The sequence below is a fragment of the Calliphora vicina genome, chromosome 4 (genome assembly GCF_958450345.1).
Source record: "Calliphora vicina chromosome 4, idCalVici1.1, whole genome shotgun sequence".
Lineage (NCBI taxonomy): Eukaryota > Metazoa > Arthropoda > Insecta > Diptera > Calliphoridae > Calliphora > Calliphora vicina.
Window position 1 is genome coordinate 116,563,102 of NC_088783.1, and position 13,524 is coordinate 116,576,625.

The 13,524-nt window shown below is 25.6% G+C and overlaps 4 protein-coding genes across 5 annotated transcripts in view; 2 read left to right on the forward strand and 2 right to left on the reverse strand.

Annotated features, from left to right (window-relative positions):
• The first annotated feature begins 1,216 nt into the window (after positions 1 to 1,216).
• LOC135957605 (box C/D snoRNA protein 1) lies at positions 1,217 to 9,810 on the forward strand. The gene is made up of 5 exons (XM_065508381.1): positions 1,217 to 1,424; positions 1,893 to 2,051; positions 2,116 to 2,725; positions 9,097 to 9,262; positions 9,335 to 9,810. Exons 2-5 carry the CDS (start codon positions 1,903 to 1,905, stop codon positions 9,619 to 9,621), a joined length of 1,212 nt encoding a protein of 403 aa, XP_065364453.1. The 5' UTR covers positions 1,217 to 1,424; positions 1,893 to 1,902; the 3' UTR covers positions 9,622 to 9,810.
• Positions 4,227 to 5,832, reverse strand: LOC135957606 (uncharacterized). The gene is made up of 6 exons (XM_065508383.1): positions 5,419 to 5,832; positions 5,251 to 5,348; positions 5,080 to 5,184; positions 4,811 to 5,017; positions 4,593 to 4,749; positions 4,227 to 4,531 (listed from the first exon to the last, which is right to left on the reverse strand). The coding sequence occupies exons 1-6, from the start codon at positions 5,765 to 5,767 to the stop codon at positions 4,407 to 4,409; spliced, it is 1,041 nt and encodes a 346-aa protein (XP_065364455.1). The 5' UTR covers positions 5,768 to 5,832; the 3' UTR covers positions 4,227 to 4,406.
• Positions 9,701 to 12,514, reverse strand: Sec22 (vesicle-trafficking protein SEC22). The gene is made up of 5 exons (XM_065508384.1): positions 12,293 to 12,514; positions 12,126 to 12,235; positions 11,805 to 12,060; positions 10,280 to 10,325; positions 9,701 to 10,215 (listed from the first exon to the last, which is right to left on the reverse strand). The coding sequence occupies exons 1-5, from the start codon at positions 12,365 to 12,367 to the stop codon at positions 10,067 to 10,069; spliced, it is 636 nt and encodes a 211-aa protein (XP_065364456.1). The 5' UTR covers positions 12,368 to 12,514; the 3' UTR covers positions 9,701 to 10,066.
• Positions 12,515 to 13,310: 796 nt separating this feature from the next.
• Sec16 (Secretory 16) overlaps positions 13,311 to 13,524 on the forward strand; it is a 38,663-nt gene continuing 38,449 nt past the window's right edge. For both annotated transcript variants that reach the window (XM_065507954.1, XM_065507959.1), the window contains exon 1: positions 13,311 to 13,517. The gene's annotated coding sequence lies outside the window, so the exon portion shown is untranslated. The remainder of the gene's footprint in view (positions 13,518 to 13,524) is intronic.

Here is a 13,524-nt window from a genome sequence, read left to right on the forward strand (position 1 = left end):
TCAATTTCAAAACGTTTGCGAGCAGCAGGAATCATCCAAAAGCAGGTTACCATACGTATTGAAGCCGAGAGACCTTGAAAGACAATATCATATGTCTGAAATGCTGTTTGAACGCTATAAAAGAAAACCATTTTTGCACCGAATCTTTACTTGCAATGAAAAATGGATCCTTTACGATAACTCGAAGCATAAGAGATCATATGTGAATTCCAGCCAAATCGCCACCAAAGCAAAATATACATGACGCTAAGGCAATGCTCCGTATTTGGTGGGAGGAAAAGGGTCCCATTTATTATGAGCTGCTGAAATCTGGCCAGATTATCACAGGGAACCTCAAGCGGCCAGACATGAAACCGTAATATTCCATCATGACAACTTTAGGCCACATGTTGCAATATCCGTTAACTATTAAAAAGAAGTGGTTGAGAAATTTGCCTCACCGCCTTGTAGTCCAGACCTTGCCTCGTCCGTCCACTATTTGTTACGATCGATGCAGAACGCTCTTTCTGGGATACGCTCTACTTCAGAACAGAGTATCCGAAATTGGCTTATTTTTTTTTAAACAAACACAAACTGCGAAGCATTTTGCTTGTCTGCAGATACACCCAGAGTCTCTGGCGGGAATCGAACCCGCAACCCCCAGATTGATAATCCAGCACACTATCTTCTAGTCTATCGGTTTTGGCATCAAAAGATAAGCAGTTCTTGAGAAAAGGTCATAGCTAACAATGGCTAATACTTTGAATAAATTAATATTGTAAAAATTCGAAAAACTACTGCATTTTTAAGTCATTTACTCAATATAACACTCTTATTTGTAAATACTCCAATAATTCTAACTTCTAAATATTGCAAAAATGTTAATTAGTAGTTATTCTTATAAAAACCCTTTATATTTAATTAAAATTATAACATTTTTCTATTCTAAACTGAGAATGCTGAAATTTCTTTGAAATAAGAGTTTTTAAAGGTTTATTAAACTAAGCAGCGATTTTTTAATCGCTTGATCGATCACACATAATTAGGCACATGTATTTTTCTGCTGCTTCTTCTTCATTGTTTATCACATTTTTTGCTGTTTATCGCTATTTTCTGTTTGTTTTGCTTAACAAAAATATTGAGAAAAAAAACTTAATAAATTTTATAATTAACAGTTCATAACAATTAAATAAACACTCTAGTTTTAATAAACAAAGTCTTAATAAAGAAACAAGTTAAAAAAAACTAAAGCCGGTCTAATCACAACAAAAAAATTTATAATTTTTACTAAAATTTTAATAAAAAACAAGATTTATGACAAGAATTTTATAAAAATAGTAAAGTTTTAATAAAAACTTATTAAAAATTAAACAAATTTCTAATAGCAAGAGAAAAATAGTGCAAAACATCAAACTCCGGCAGGCAGATACCTCATAGAAATTGAGGTTAGTTTTGTGATTTGTTTATTTTCAATTTTACTGATGTAATATTACTTAATTATTGTTTAATACTTACTGTTTGCCTTAATTAACACTTAACAAATGTTTAGCCAATGTTTCCTTTGTAAAAAATCTATATTTGCAATGATATAATCCATCTATTTAATGCACAAAAGCGGACAGACAAATTCCTTTTCTTCCTGTAACTGCAGTTGCATCCTCCTCAAAAAATTACAAGATTTTATTGTCAAAATCAGCTGTTCTAATAATGCGCAATATCAAAATACTGACCTGCCTCTACAGTGTTTGAAATGAACTAAATATATAACGTTAAATTTTAATATCAAATAGTTTTTCTTTAAAAATTTATTATAGAAAGTATATGAAACACGACTCAGGGGAGGCTTTAAACTGATAAGAATTATGAAACTTAAGCAAAATCATTTGAACTCTTAACAAATTATCTCTTTTCAGTTAAAACAAAATGAAACGCTCGTGTAATACTCAAGAAGCTACAGATAATTCAAATATAAAAAAGGCCACTAAAGATGATTTAACAAGTTCAACATGCGGGGAATTAACACAAATAAACGAAGATCCCATAAGTGATGTAGATGAGGCTGAATCAGAAACGTAATTTATTAAAAATATTCATTATTTTATTAATTTTAAAACTAATTTCTTATTTGCTTTATAGTCCAGACTCCAGTCTAATCCGCCGTTTGGGTAAATGTGAGGTATGTGCCGGACAGGAAGCCCGCTACACTTGTCCCAAATGTGAGGTTAAAACCTGCTGCCTTGACTGTGTACGCATACACAAAAAAGAGCTCAACTGTGATGGCATACGGGATCGCACTAAATTCATACCGCTCAAACAAATGACCAAAATGGATTTTATGAGCGATTACTATTTCCTCGAGGAATGTACCCGCTATGTAGAGGATCGTAAAACAGATCAAATAAAAAAATACACACGCTATAATAGAGATTTACCCATGCATTTAAATCGTTTGCGTAATGCCGCCAAGGAGCGCAACATAACATTGAAAATTTTATTGCAAAATTTTGCCAGACACAAGGAGAATACCACTTTCTTTGATTGGCGCACCAAGAAGATTTGGTGGCGTTTAAAGTGGGTATTTGTTAATGCTGGTAATTTATGTTATACGGATGAGAAATGCCTGGAAGAGAAATATTTAAGGGATTTACTTAAGAAATATGTGGACAAGGATAGTAGTGTGGCTGATAATGTGCCAGAGAAAAGAAAATTGGAGTATTATCAAAGCAAAGGTGTGCAGAATTTGAAGGTAAGCTAAGAACACAAATTTTAATTAATGAAATTCTTGAATAAATTAATAAAGTAGTATTTTACTACTATTTTTTTAAAAGAGAAAAATGTCGCGGTTTTTTAAATGGAAACAATTTATTTGTTTAAAAACTGCCTAATTGTAAAATTTTAGAACAAAATGGCACTATTTAAAAAGTAGTATTTTACTACTATTTTTTAAAAAAGAAAAATGTCACAGTTTTTTATACGGAAACAATTTATTTGTTTAAAAACTGACTAATTGTAAAATTTTTGAACAAAATAGCACTATTTAAAAAGTAGTATTTTACTACTATGTTTTAAAAGAGAAAAATGTCGCGGTTTTTTAAATGGAAACAATTTACTTGTTTAAAAACTGTTTAATTGTAAAATTTTAGACCAAAATAGCACTATTTAAAAAGTAGTATTTTACTACTATTTTTTAAACGAGAAAAATATCGCGGTTTTTTAAATGGAAACAATTTATTTGTTTAAAAACTGCCTAATTGTAAAATTTTAGACCAAAATAGCACTATTTAAAAGGTAGTATTTTTACTACTATTTTTTAAAAGAGAAAAATGTCGCGGTTTTTTAAACGGAAACAATTTATTTGTTTAAAAACTGCCTAATTGTAAAATTTTAGAACAAAATAGCACTATTTAAAATGTAGTATTTTACTACTATTTTTTAAAAGAGAAAAATATCGCGGTTTTTTAAACGGAAACAATTTATTTGTTTAAAAACTGCCTAATTGTAAAATTTTAGACCAAAATAGCACTATTTAAAAAGTAGTATTTTACAATTATTTTTTAAAAAGAGAAAAATTTCGCAGTTTTTTAAATGGAAACAATTTATTTGTTTAAAAACTGCCTAATTGTAAAATTTTAGACCAAAATAGCACTATTTAAAAAGTAGTATTTTACTACTATTTTTTTAAAAGAGAAAAATGTAGCGGTTTTTTAAATGGAAACAATTTATTTGTTTAAAAACTGCCTAATTGTAAAATTTTAGAACAAAATAGCACTATTTAAAAAGTAGTATTTTACTACTATTTTTTAAAAAGAGAAATATGTAGCGGTTTTTTAAATGGAAACAATTTATTTGTTTAAAACCTGCCTAATTGTAAAATTTTAGACCAAAATAGCACTATTTAAAAAGTAGTATTTTACTACTATTTTTTAATACAAAATTTTGAAAAAAAAAATTATTGAAAAAAACTGTTATTAGAAAAAGTAGTATTTTTTACTACTATTTAAAAAAAATAATGATTTTAAGAAATTTTAGGCAAAAATGTTCAGAATATTTTTATATTTTTAAAAACTGCCTAATTGTAAAATTTTAGAACAAAATAGCACTATTTAAAAAGTAGTATTTTACTACTATTTTTTAATACAAAATTTTGAAAAAAAAAAATTATTGAAAAAAAAACTGTCATTAGAAAAAGTAGTATTTTTTACTACTATTTAAAAAAAATAATAGTTTTAAGGAATTTTAGGCAAAAATTTTCAGAATATTTTTATATTTTATGAAATTTTGATTAAAAACTAAAGGTTTTAAGAAATTTTAGGCGAAAAATTTGCATTTTTAAAAAAGTAGTATTTTCAAAATTTTTTCAAAATTCGAAAATTTTAAATTTTTCTTATAAACTTAAAAGTAGTATGTATTTTAGTACTATTTAAACATTAAATTAATTTTTGCTCTTTAATTTTTTTGAAATAAATTTTTTGCTTTTGTCTGTGATGGCTTTTGTCCACAGCCTTCCTCAAACCCCTCTCAAACTCAATGGAAGATTGCTGGGAAAAGACATCTGAAATTTTAAAAAAAGTAAAATTAAACAAATTCATTGGTAGGCCAAAATGGTTATATACCTCTTAAAAGATTATTGAAGAGTGTCAAGTTACCAAGCGCTTTCTTAGACCACCGCCCTTCCCAATTAAATTTATCGAGAAGTTCATCCGTCATCAGACTACGCATGACTTCGCTGACGTCTTCTGTTATTCCTTTAGTTTTAAACATAAACGTTTTCTGTAACAAGAGTTAACTTGCAATTTTTTCCATATATAATTGTATATAATAAGTTGCTTACTACTGCCATTGCAAAGTCCGGCGATTGAAGTTTTTCCTCAATGCTATCAACTTCTTCCAAAGTTTTTAATGGCAACATTGATTCGACTTCGTTAAGGTTATGGTCAACGGTTTCTCCCGTCATATGGCACACCGACTGCTCTACCTTCCTTATGGATACCTTACATTCCATAAGGACTTTATTTTGAGCCACTGACTCAGCTTTATGCTGTAAAAGGTTTAGAAATATATTGAAAAAGGGAATGTGGAAATGCTATATTTGTTACTTACGTTTGTCTCGTAACGCTCTAAGTTTCGCTCAATATTTTCCTGGTTGGTGACAAGAACCGCCTGGCCGTTGGTCAGGAATCCTTGATTCACCAGTATATTGCTTTGCTTTAACATAAGAAAATACGTTTAACACCAAAAAAACAATGAGATTGTATTGAAAGTCATACTTACATTCTCTTCGACTTTTTTGAGACGATCTCTAAGCACTTTCTGGCCTTCCAAAATGGCCTGCTGACCTTTCAATATTTTTTCCAAAGTTGCAAGTATATCTAAAATAAAATAAATAATGTTCGGTCAAGTACGGCTTATTAATTTAGTTAATTGATTAATTTAATTAACCTTGGCATTTTTCTGGCTCCTTGGGAAAGGAATATGTAGTTGGTGGTAATACAGACTGGTCAGCTTCATCAGTATCACTGCCCAAAACCGAAACTTCTGTTTTCAATGAATCACCTAATGCTGCCTCGGATCTATCACTTTCTAACTCACATATCACAAATTCACTCCCTACAAAACCTGCTGATGTAGATGGTACTGCCTCAGAAACTAGCACTTCCCTTATATTCTGCAAATTCTTTTCAACACTTTCACCATTAGCACTCATCACTAAACTTTTATATTTTTTTATTTCGGACTCAAAAGCCTTTTTTTCTTTCGAAAGACAATTTTGTAGATGTCTTTTCTTCATTCTTGTCTTTTTTTTATTTGTTGTTTTGTAAAGTTTTTTGTTTTATTAATTTGTTCTTTTTTAAAATTTACCTACAAGAACAGTGACAGCCATTTGATGCATCATCTGGTTTATACATCAGCACCAGAGACCTGCGCCGGCTTAGCCGAGCCGCCGATCAATTTAAAAAGCCGCCGCCGACATTTTTTCAGCTTAAATCGTCTTGAAAATAGCCACCGTTTTTGATAAAGGTTCTTTATTAATTTTTTAAAATTTTCGGAATTTCAGTTTTTAAATTTTTATTTTTTTACAATTTGAGTAATTAATTTTTCTTTAGTCGGCCGCTGACCGTTTTTGGAGTCAGCCGCTGTGAAATTTAGTCGGCGCAGGTCTCTGAGCAGTACTTTCCTTCATTTTATTAAGGACCAAGGCGAATTCATACAAGGTGGTGTCAGTTATACAACGACAACGATTGGTTTTAACAAATGTCAAAAAACCAAAATGGAAAATTAAACAAATATGTATTTAAACTTAATATAGTGTAGATAATTGAATAGTGAGGGCTTTACTTATTTATGTAAACAATAAATATTTTGTTAATAAGCTTAGAATATGTAGATATTTAAATATAAAAACAAGCTTTGACAGTTGTTAGAACCAAAAAGCGAAAAACAAAATTATCAGCTATTTCACTGACTCCACCTTGTATAAATACGCCTTGATCTACATATTCTACGCTTATTAACAGAAATTTTTTGTAGAAACATTTAAGAATTTTTTTTGTAAATATTTGTAATTTCAAAAAAGTAGTATTTTACTACTATTTTTTTAAACACTAAATTTTTGTATTTTTTTAATAGAGACTTGATTTTGCAAAAAAATAATATTAAAAAAACTGACATTAGAAAAAGTAGTAAAAGTACTACTATTTTAAAAGTTATTAAATTTTGTAAGTTTTTTTAAAAAAATAAAAGCTATCAAATTTGATCAAAATGTAATGGTTTTAAGAAATTTTTTGTAAAAATTTTTCATTTCAAAAAAAGTAGTATTTTATTTACTACTATTTTGGAAAATGTAGTATTTTAATACTATTTTGGAAAAAGTAGTATTTTAATACTCTTTTTTAAAGTACTTTGAATTATTTTGTTTGAAAATCATTTTTTTAGGGAATTTTGGACAAAATTAAAATTTTTTTAAAAAGTAGTATTTTACTACTATTTTTTTAAAACACAAAATTTTTGTATTTTTTTAATAGAGACTTGATTTTGCAAAAAAAAAATATTGGAAAAACTGGCATTAGAAAAAGTAGTATTTTACTACTATTTTAATTTTTTATTACATTTTGTAAGTTTTTTTTTTTTTAAAAATTAAAGCTACCAAATATTTGATCAAAATGTAATGGTTAATAATTTTTTTGTAAAAATTTTTCATTTCAAAAATGTAGTATTTTACTACTATTTTGGAAAAAGTAGTATTTTAATACTCTTTTTTAAAGTACTTTGAATTATTTTGTTTGAAAATCATTTTTTTAAACACTAAATTTTTGTATTTTTTTAATAGAGACTTGATTTTGCAACAAAAAAATTATTGGAAAAACTGACATTTGAAAAAGTAGTATTTTACTACTATTTTAAAAGTTATTACATTTTGTAAGTTTTTTTAAAAAAAATAAAAGCTACCAAATGATCAAAATGTAATGTTTTTAAGAAATATTTTGGAAAAAGTAGTATTTTAATACTCTTTTTTTAAAGTACTTTGAATTATTTTGTTTGAAAATCATTTTTTTAGGGAATTTTGGACAAAATTAAAATTTTTTTAAAAAGTAGTATTTTACTACTATTTTTTTAAACACTAAATTTTTGTATTTTTTTAATAGAGACATGATTTAGCAAAAAAAAATATTGGAAAAACTGACATTAGAAAAAGTAGTATTTTACTACTATTTTAAAAGTTATTATATTTTGTAAGTTTTTTTTTTTTTAAAATAAAAGCTACCAAATATTTGATCAAAATATAATGGTTTTAGAAATTTTTTGTAAAAATTGTTCATTTCAAAATAGTAGTATTTTACTACTATTTTTTTAAACACTAAATTTTTGTATTTTTTTTAATAGAGACTTGATTTTGCCAAAAAAAAATATTGTAAAAACTGACATTAGAAAAAGTAGTATTTTACTACTTTTTAAAAAACTTTATATTTTAGATTTTTTTAGAAGAGTTGAGTTTATTATAAAAAACTATATAATATTTAGCATGTTTTGTAAAATTTTGTTTAAATTGTTACTTTTGGAAAAAGTAGTATTTTAATACTCCTTTTTTAAAGTAGGCAAAAATATGTTGCCTATTTTGAATTATTTTGTTTGAAAATCTTTTTTAATAGGGAATTTTGGACAAAATTAAATTTTTTTTAAAAGTAGTATTTTACTACTCTTTTAAATATAGTATTTTTGAAATTTTTTCAATAGGAAATACCAAGCCAAATATTAGGCTTGGGCTTTTGACCAAAAAAACCGCTATTTTTTAAAAGGTAGTATTTTACTACTTTTTAATAAAGTCAAAAATTTTTCATAATATTTTAAATGAAAATATTTTTGTACCGAAAATGTTTCATATTTTTAATTTTTTTTGTTTGAAAATGGAATTTTTTAGGAAATTTTGGGCAAAATAAAACATTTTTAAAAAAGTAGTATTTTACTACTATTTTTAAAAATCATAGTTTTTGCATATTTTTCAAGAGGATGAAATTTTTCATTATTTTTGATCACAAAAAAACGCTTTCAAAAAGGTAGTATTTTACTACTTTTTAAAAAAGTCGAAAATTTTTCATATTTTAAAATGAAAATATTTTTGTACCGGAAATTTTTCATATTTTGAATTTTTTTTGTTTGAAAATGGAGTTTTTTAGGATATTTTGGGCAAAATTAAACATTTTTAAAAAAGTAGTATTTTACTACTATTTTTAAAAATCATAGTATTTTTCTTATTTTTCAAGAGGATGAAATTTTTCATTATTTTTGTACCGGAAATTTTTCATATTTTGAATTTTTTTGTTTGAAAATTGATTTTTTTAGGAAATTTTGGGCAAAATTTAACATTTTTAAAAAAGTAGTATTTTAGTACTATTTTTAAAAATCATAGTTTTTTCTAATTTTTCAAAAGGAGGAAATTGTTTATTATTTTTGATTACAAAAAGTAATTTTTAAAAAGGTAGTATTTTACTACTTTTTCAAAAAGTAGTAGATTTTAAATAAACAATTTTTGTTTATTTTTTTTAAAGAAATTTAAGATATTTCTATTTGTGTTTTTTTATTACAATGATTTCCATTTGTTTTTTTTTTTTTCTATTTAAGGTTCTACTTAAAGCCGAGGGCATAAAACGCTGTAAAGATCGTTACTATTTATTGGATGTTAATAAAACTTTAAAAGACAATTTGTCAGGAAAAACCCTAGTCGAATATCCCTGGCTATATGTCAGCTATGAAGAAGACTGCAATGGATTTGATGTTATCGATAGTGGTGAGTTTTATAAATTCGATTGGAATTAAAATGTTTGATTTTTTAATCCATTAATGAATGGTTTGTTTGCAGATGAAGATGTTGAGTCCGAAGCTAAAAACTATGAATCCAATTTAGAGTCATATCGCAAAGAAATGCTGCAAAAACGAAGACAGGCTCAAGAACAAGGTGACGAGGATGAAGAAGTTTTGGAAGCTGATAAGGAAACTCTGCAAAAGTTGTCCACAGAAAAACGAAAAGAAGAAAGACAACGCAAACGTCAGGAATATGAAAAGGTGGCTAGTAATTTCCTATTCACAGATGAACAATTAATGGACGTACTATCATCTTCCTCAGAGGAGGAAGTGAATGGAGAATAATATAAAAATCTATTATAGTTTTATTATTTAGTTTTTTTATTATTTTACCTAAAATGTGTGAGTTTTTTTTACTTATAACTTGTTTCTCATAAATATTTCATTTATTATGTTTATTTTTCATATATAAAAAGGAATTATCATTAATTTTTCTTTTGTTTAAAGGAAACCGACACAAAAACTAAATAGTGTTTTTTTTTTGTATTATATAGAAATTAAAATAATAAAAACAAAATATAGACAAACAAAAAAAAATAAAATAAAAGAAAACGTTTAAATTTGTTTTAGTAAATAAATTAACAAATTATGGTTGCTTGTGGTTTTTTTACTTTTAAATTTTACTTCAACTTTCATTACACTACTTTTTTATGTTTTTGTTTTAACGTTGTTATTATTGTTGTTGTGGTTGTTAGGTTAGTTATGTTTGTGGTTGGTTGGTTTGGCAATATTACAAAACCCAGAAATATAAAATAAATACTATAACAACGATACCGGCAGCGGCTGCTTTAACATACATGGATTTACGATTTAAATAGGTGGCGTCTTTTTTATATTTTTGGGACATCATGGAAAGATTTTGAGTCTTGGTATCAAGTTCTAAAAGGGAATTTTAATTTAAAGCTATAAATTGTAAATAAATTAAGAAATATGTAAAACTAACCTGATAACACAGTGCCGCGCTGGAGGACATCGTCAATATTTTGAACCTTTAAAGGAAATAAAAATAAATCATTAGAAAAATATTCAAATTTTGGACAAAAATAATTTTTTGCAGATTAACGTTTTTTAAAAAAAGTAGTATTTTACTACTATTTTTAATATTCGTATTTTTTGTAATTTTTAGAGTTATTCCATCAAAAAGTAATTTTTTTATTAAATTAAACAGCTTTTGGGAAATTTTGAACAAAAATTAAGATTTTTTAAAAGTAATATTTTACAATTATGGAATTTTAAAAATAGTAGTTTTTTGAAATTAAAAAAAAAATATTTTTTGCAAAATTTTTGGATTAAAACCAGATATTTTTGTGAAATTTTTTGCCGAATAACGTTTTTTAAAAAAGTAGTATTTTACTACTATTTTTAATATTCGTATTTTTTGTAATTTTTAGAGTTATTTCATCAAAAAGTATTTTTTTTTATTAAAAAAGTATTATTAAAAGTAGTATTTTACTACTATTTTTTTAATGTGTAAATTTTGTGCAAATATTAGAGTTATTTTAACAAAAATATATTTTTAGTTAGAAACCAATACATTTCTATGAAATTTTACCAAAAAAGCTGTTCAAGAAATTAGTTCATTTTAATTAAAAACAAAAATTATTGTGAAATTTTGTGCAAAAATTATTTTTTACTACTTTTTTTTTTAAAAAAAAAAAATAATTCCTTGAGTTTTTTATCCAAATATTAATTTTTTTGGTTAAAAACTTATTTTTCTAAACAATTTTTGGACAAATATAGCGAATTAAAAAAAGTAGTATTTTTACTACTTTTTTACTTTTGAATATTTTAAAATTATTTGTTCAAAAAATAGTTCTTTTGGTTTAAAAACCAATACTTTGTGAAATTTTTAACCATTTGGAAAAAGTAGTATTTACTACCTTTTTAAAAAAAATAAATTTTTGCGAAATTTTTGACAATTTTTTGAAAATTGTTAATTTTTTTGTTCAAAAATAGTTAATTTTGCTTAAAACCAAACATTTTTTGAAATTTTGACCAGCAAGAAATATTTCAAAAATAGTAGTATTTTACTACATTTTTGAAAATGAAAGTTATTTGTTCAAAAATTCCATTAAAAAATTTTTAATTTTTGAAAATTGTTAAATTTTTTGTTCAAAAATAGTTAATTTTGCTTAAAAACAAACATTTTGTAAAATTTTTACCAAAAACAATAATTTCTAAAATAGTAGTATTTTACTACTTTTGGGAAAATAAATTTTTTTACATTTTTTTAAGTTATTTAAATAATTTTTTGAAAAAAGGTAGTATATAACTACAACTTTCTTATTCCCACATTAACAGTCTTACTAATTCTAACAGACACTGCATAAGTATGAATAATTAATGACTAAGGTTCAAAGTTACAATATTATTTATAAATAGATAAAGAAAAACAGGTGTTTCTTAATTAATCTAATTAAAATATTTTCTATTTTTATAATGTAGCTGTTCTAAAACACAAAACTCACCATAATACGTTGAACATCCTGTAACTGGGTATTGATTGTGTTTATATTGCGTCTACGATCGGTGAGTTGTTTTTTGGCCTTTTGTATATAAACATCAAATTCTATAAAAGCATAAGGTCGTGTCACTGAATTAACTTTGCGGCCGTAATTGGCATGGAATTCTTGGGCTAAATCTTCCAAATAGTTGAAAGCCAAACGTTTGGAATACATTTTATCACACATAACCAAATAACACACATCATTTTCGATTAAATAGCTAAAACAAAATAAAGAAAATGTTTAATAAAAACATATTTGTAATGAAAAACAATAATTACTTACTGGAATAGATATGGTCCGGTTTCTATACTACAGCGGACTGGTGAATGTGAACCCAATTTACGAAATAACATTTTGGCTTGATTTTGATACTCCATAATACTGCGGCCGCTCTATAAAGGAAAGCTAATTATAAGACAAATCTTGTTATTTTGTTTAGCTGAACTTACCTGCTCATCATCTTGCATGGTGCCCACCAGGGGAAGGCCATCAATAACTCTAGCTATCATTGTCAGCAAAGCCATGTTAGCGAAATTTTTATTTCTTTTTATAAATTTTACTAATTTATTTCAGGGTTACACGCTGCCTCAAGCAGTTTCACTAAAGCCTAGTTTTGCTGTGTTGCTTAATAAAGCAAATTATGAAATGTTTTGTTTAAAAAAACACGAAAAAAATCTCTTTAAACTAATTCAATGATTGTAGTATTTTGGCCAGGCACACGTCAGCTACGTCAACAAAAAGTCAAATGAAATAAAATGTCAAATTACGGTGTAATGACGGCCTTTTATTATTAACAGGGTGTTACATTTATCATATTGTGTTGTTTATGTTTTGCTCAGCTGTTTTGTAATTACGAATTCGTTAACAAAACAAAATTAATAATAATTTATATATTGTGTATTCCTTTTCAGTATCTAAATTCGCCTTGGACAGTTTCTTTAAAATTTTCTTAATGGCATGTTGTGTTTGGAGCATAATATTTAAGGAAAATTATTAAGAAAAGGTTTAAATACATAAATAAAACGCGAAAATTTAATGATTAACGAGTTAAAACGATTAATAATATGTGTTTAAGTTAGTTAAAATAAGATTATACGTATTGGATTTAAGCCTAAAACATTATATAGTAAGTTTTTTGGCTAATTGGAAAAAAATTTGGTAATTTTTGGGGTGAAAGTTAAAAAAAAATCAAGAAGTGACTAACAAAAGCAAATGAAAAAATGAAAAAAATAACAGCGATGCTTTAGAAAAGTACTAAACGTAAATGAAAATAAATGTAAAACAAAACAATTAATAGGCTAAACATGTTTAAAAATTATGTAATTGTGGTGTTAACATTAAATTTATAACAATTTTGTTGTATGTTAATAAATATTTTATAATTTAATGGTGTTTATAAGATTTTAAGTAACTTTGTAATACAACTCTGTTTAATTTTTTGACATTTTATCTTTTTTCTTCCTTGACATTTTCGTTAAGCTCGTTTCGTGTAGTTCGTGTATTTTTTTGCTAAAGAAAAGTTTAGTTTTCTACAGAGAAAATCCCTTAAATAAACTAAAAAATTTTAACGAATTCTAGCAAATTATTTAAATAGCATGTGTAATTTATTAATAAATTACAAAAAACCTTAAAAAAGTTGAAAGTTAAACCCAAAAATTATAAAAAGAAATAAAGGTAAAAA

What these genes read in the sequence shown, in the direction of transcription:
- Sec22 (XM_065508384.1), bottom strand. Translation starts at nt 12,367, where the DNA reads ATGGCTTTGCTGACAATGATAGCTAGAGTTATTGATGGCCTTCCCCTG. An exon ending in CCATGCAAGATGATGAGCAG is followed by an intron (nt 12,236 to 12,292) that starts GTAAGTTCAGCT and finishes TTTCCTTTATAG; the next exon opens with AGCGGCCGCAGTATTATGGA. An exon ending in AGGATGTTCAACGTATTATG is followed by an intron (nt 10,326 to 11,804) that starts GTGAGTTTTGTG and finishes TTTCCTTTAAAG; the next exon opens with GTTCAAAATATTGACGATGT.
- LOC135957605 (XM_065508381.1), top strand. Translation starts at nt 1,903, where the DNA reads ATGAAACGCTCGTGTAATACTCAAGAAGCTACAGATAATTCAAATATA. An exon ending in AAGGTGTGCAGAATTTGAAG is followed by an intron (nt 2,726 to 9,096) that starts GTAAGCTAAGAA and finishes TTTCTATTTAAG; the next exon opens with GTTCTACTTAAAGCCGAGGG. An exon ending in ATTTGATGTTATCGATAGTG is followed by an intron (nt 9,263 to 9,334) that starts GTGAGTTTTATA and finishes GTTTGTTTGCAG; the next exon opens with ATGAAGATGTTGAGTCCGAA.
- LOC135957606 (XM_065508383.1), bottom strand. Translation starts at nt 5,767, where the DNA reads ATGAAGAAAAGACATCTACAAAATTGTCTTTCGAAAGAAAAAAAGGCT. An exon ending in CGGACTTTGCAATGGCAGTA is followed by an intron (nt 4,750 to 4,810) that starts GTAAGCAACTTA and finishes CTCTTGTTACAG; the next exon opens with AAAACGTTTATGTTTAAAAC. An exon ending in CTTCAATAATCTTTTAAGAG is followed by an intron (nt 4,532 to 4,592) that starts GTATATAACCAT and finishes TTAAAATTTCAG; the next exon opens with ATGTCTTTTCCCAGCAATCT.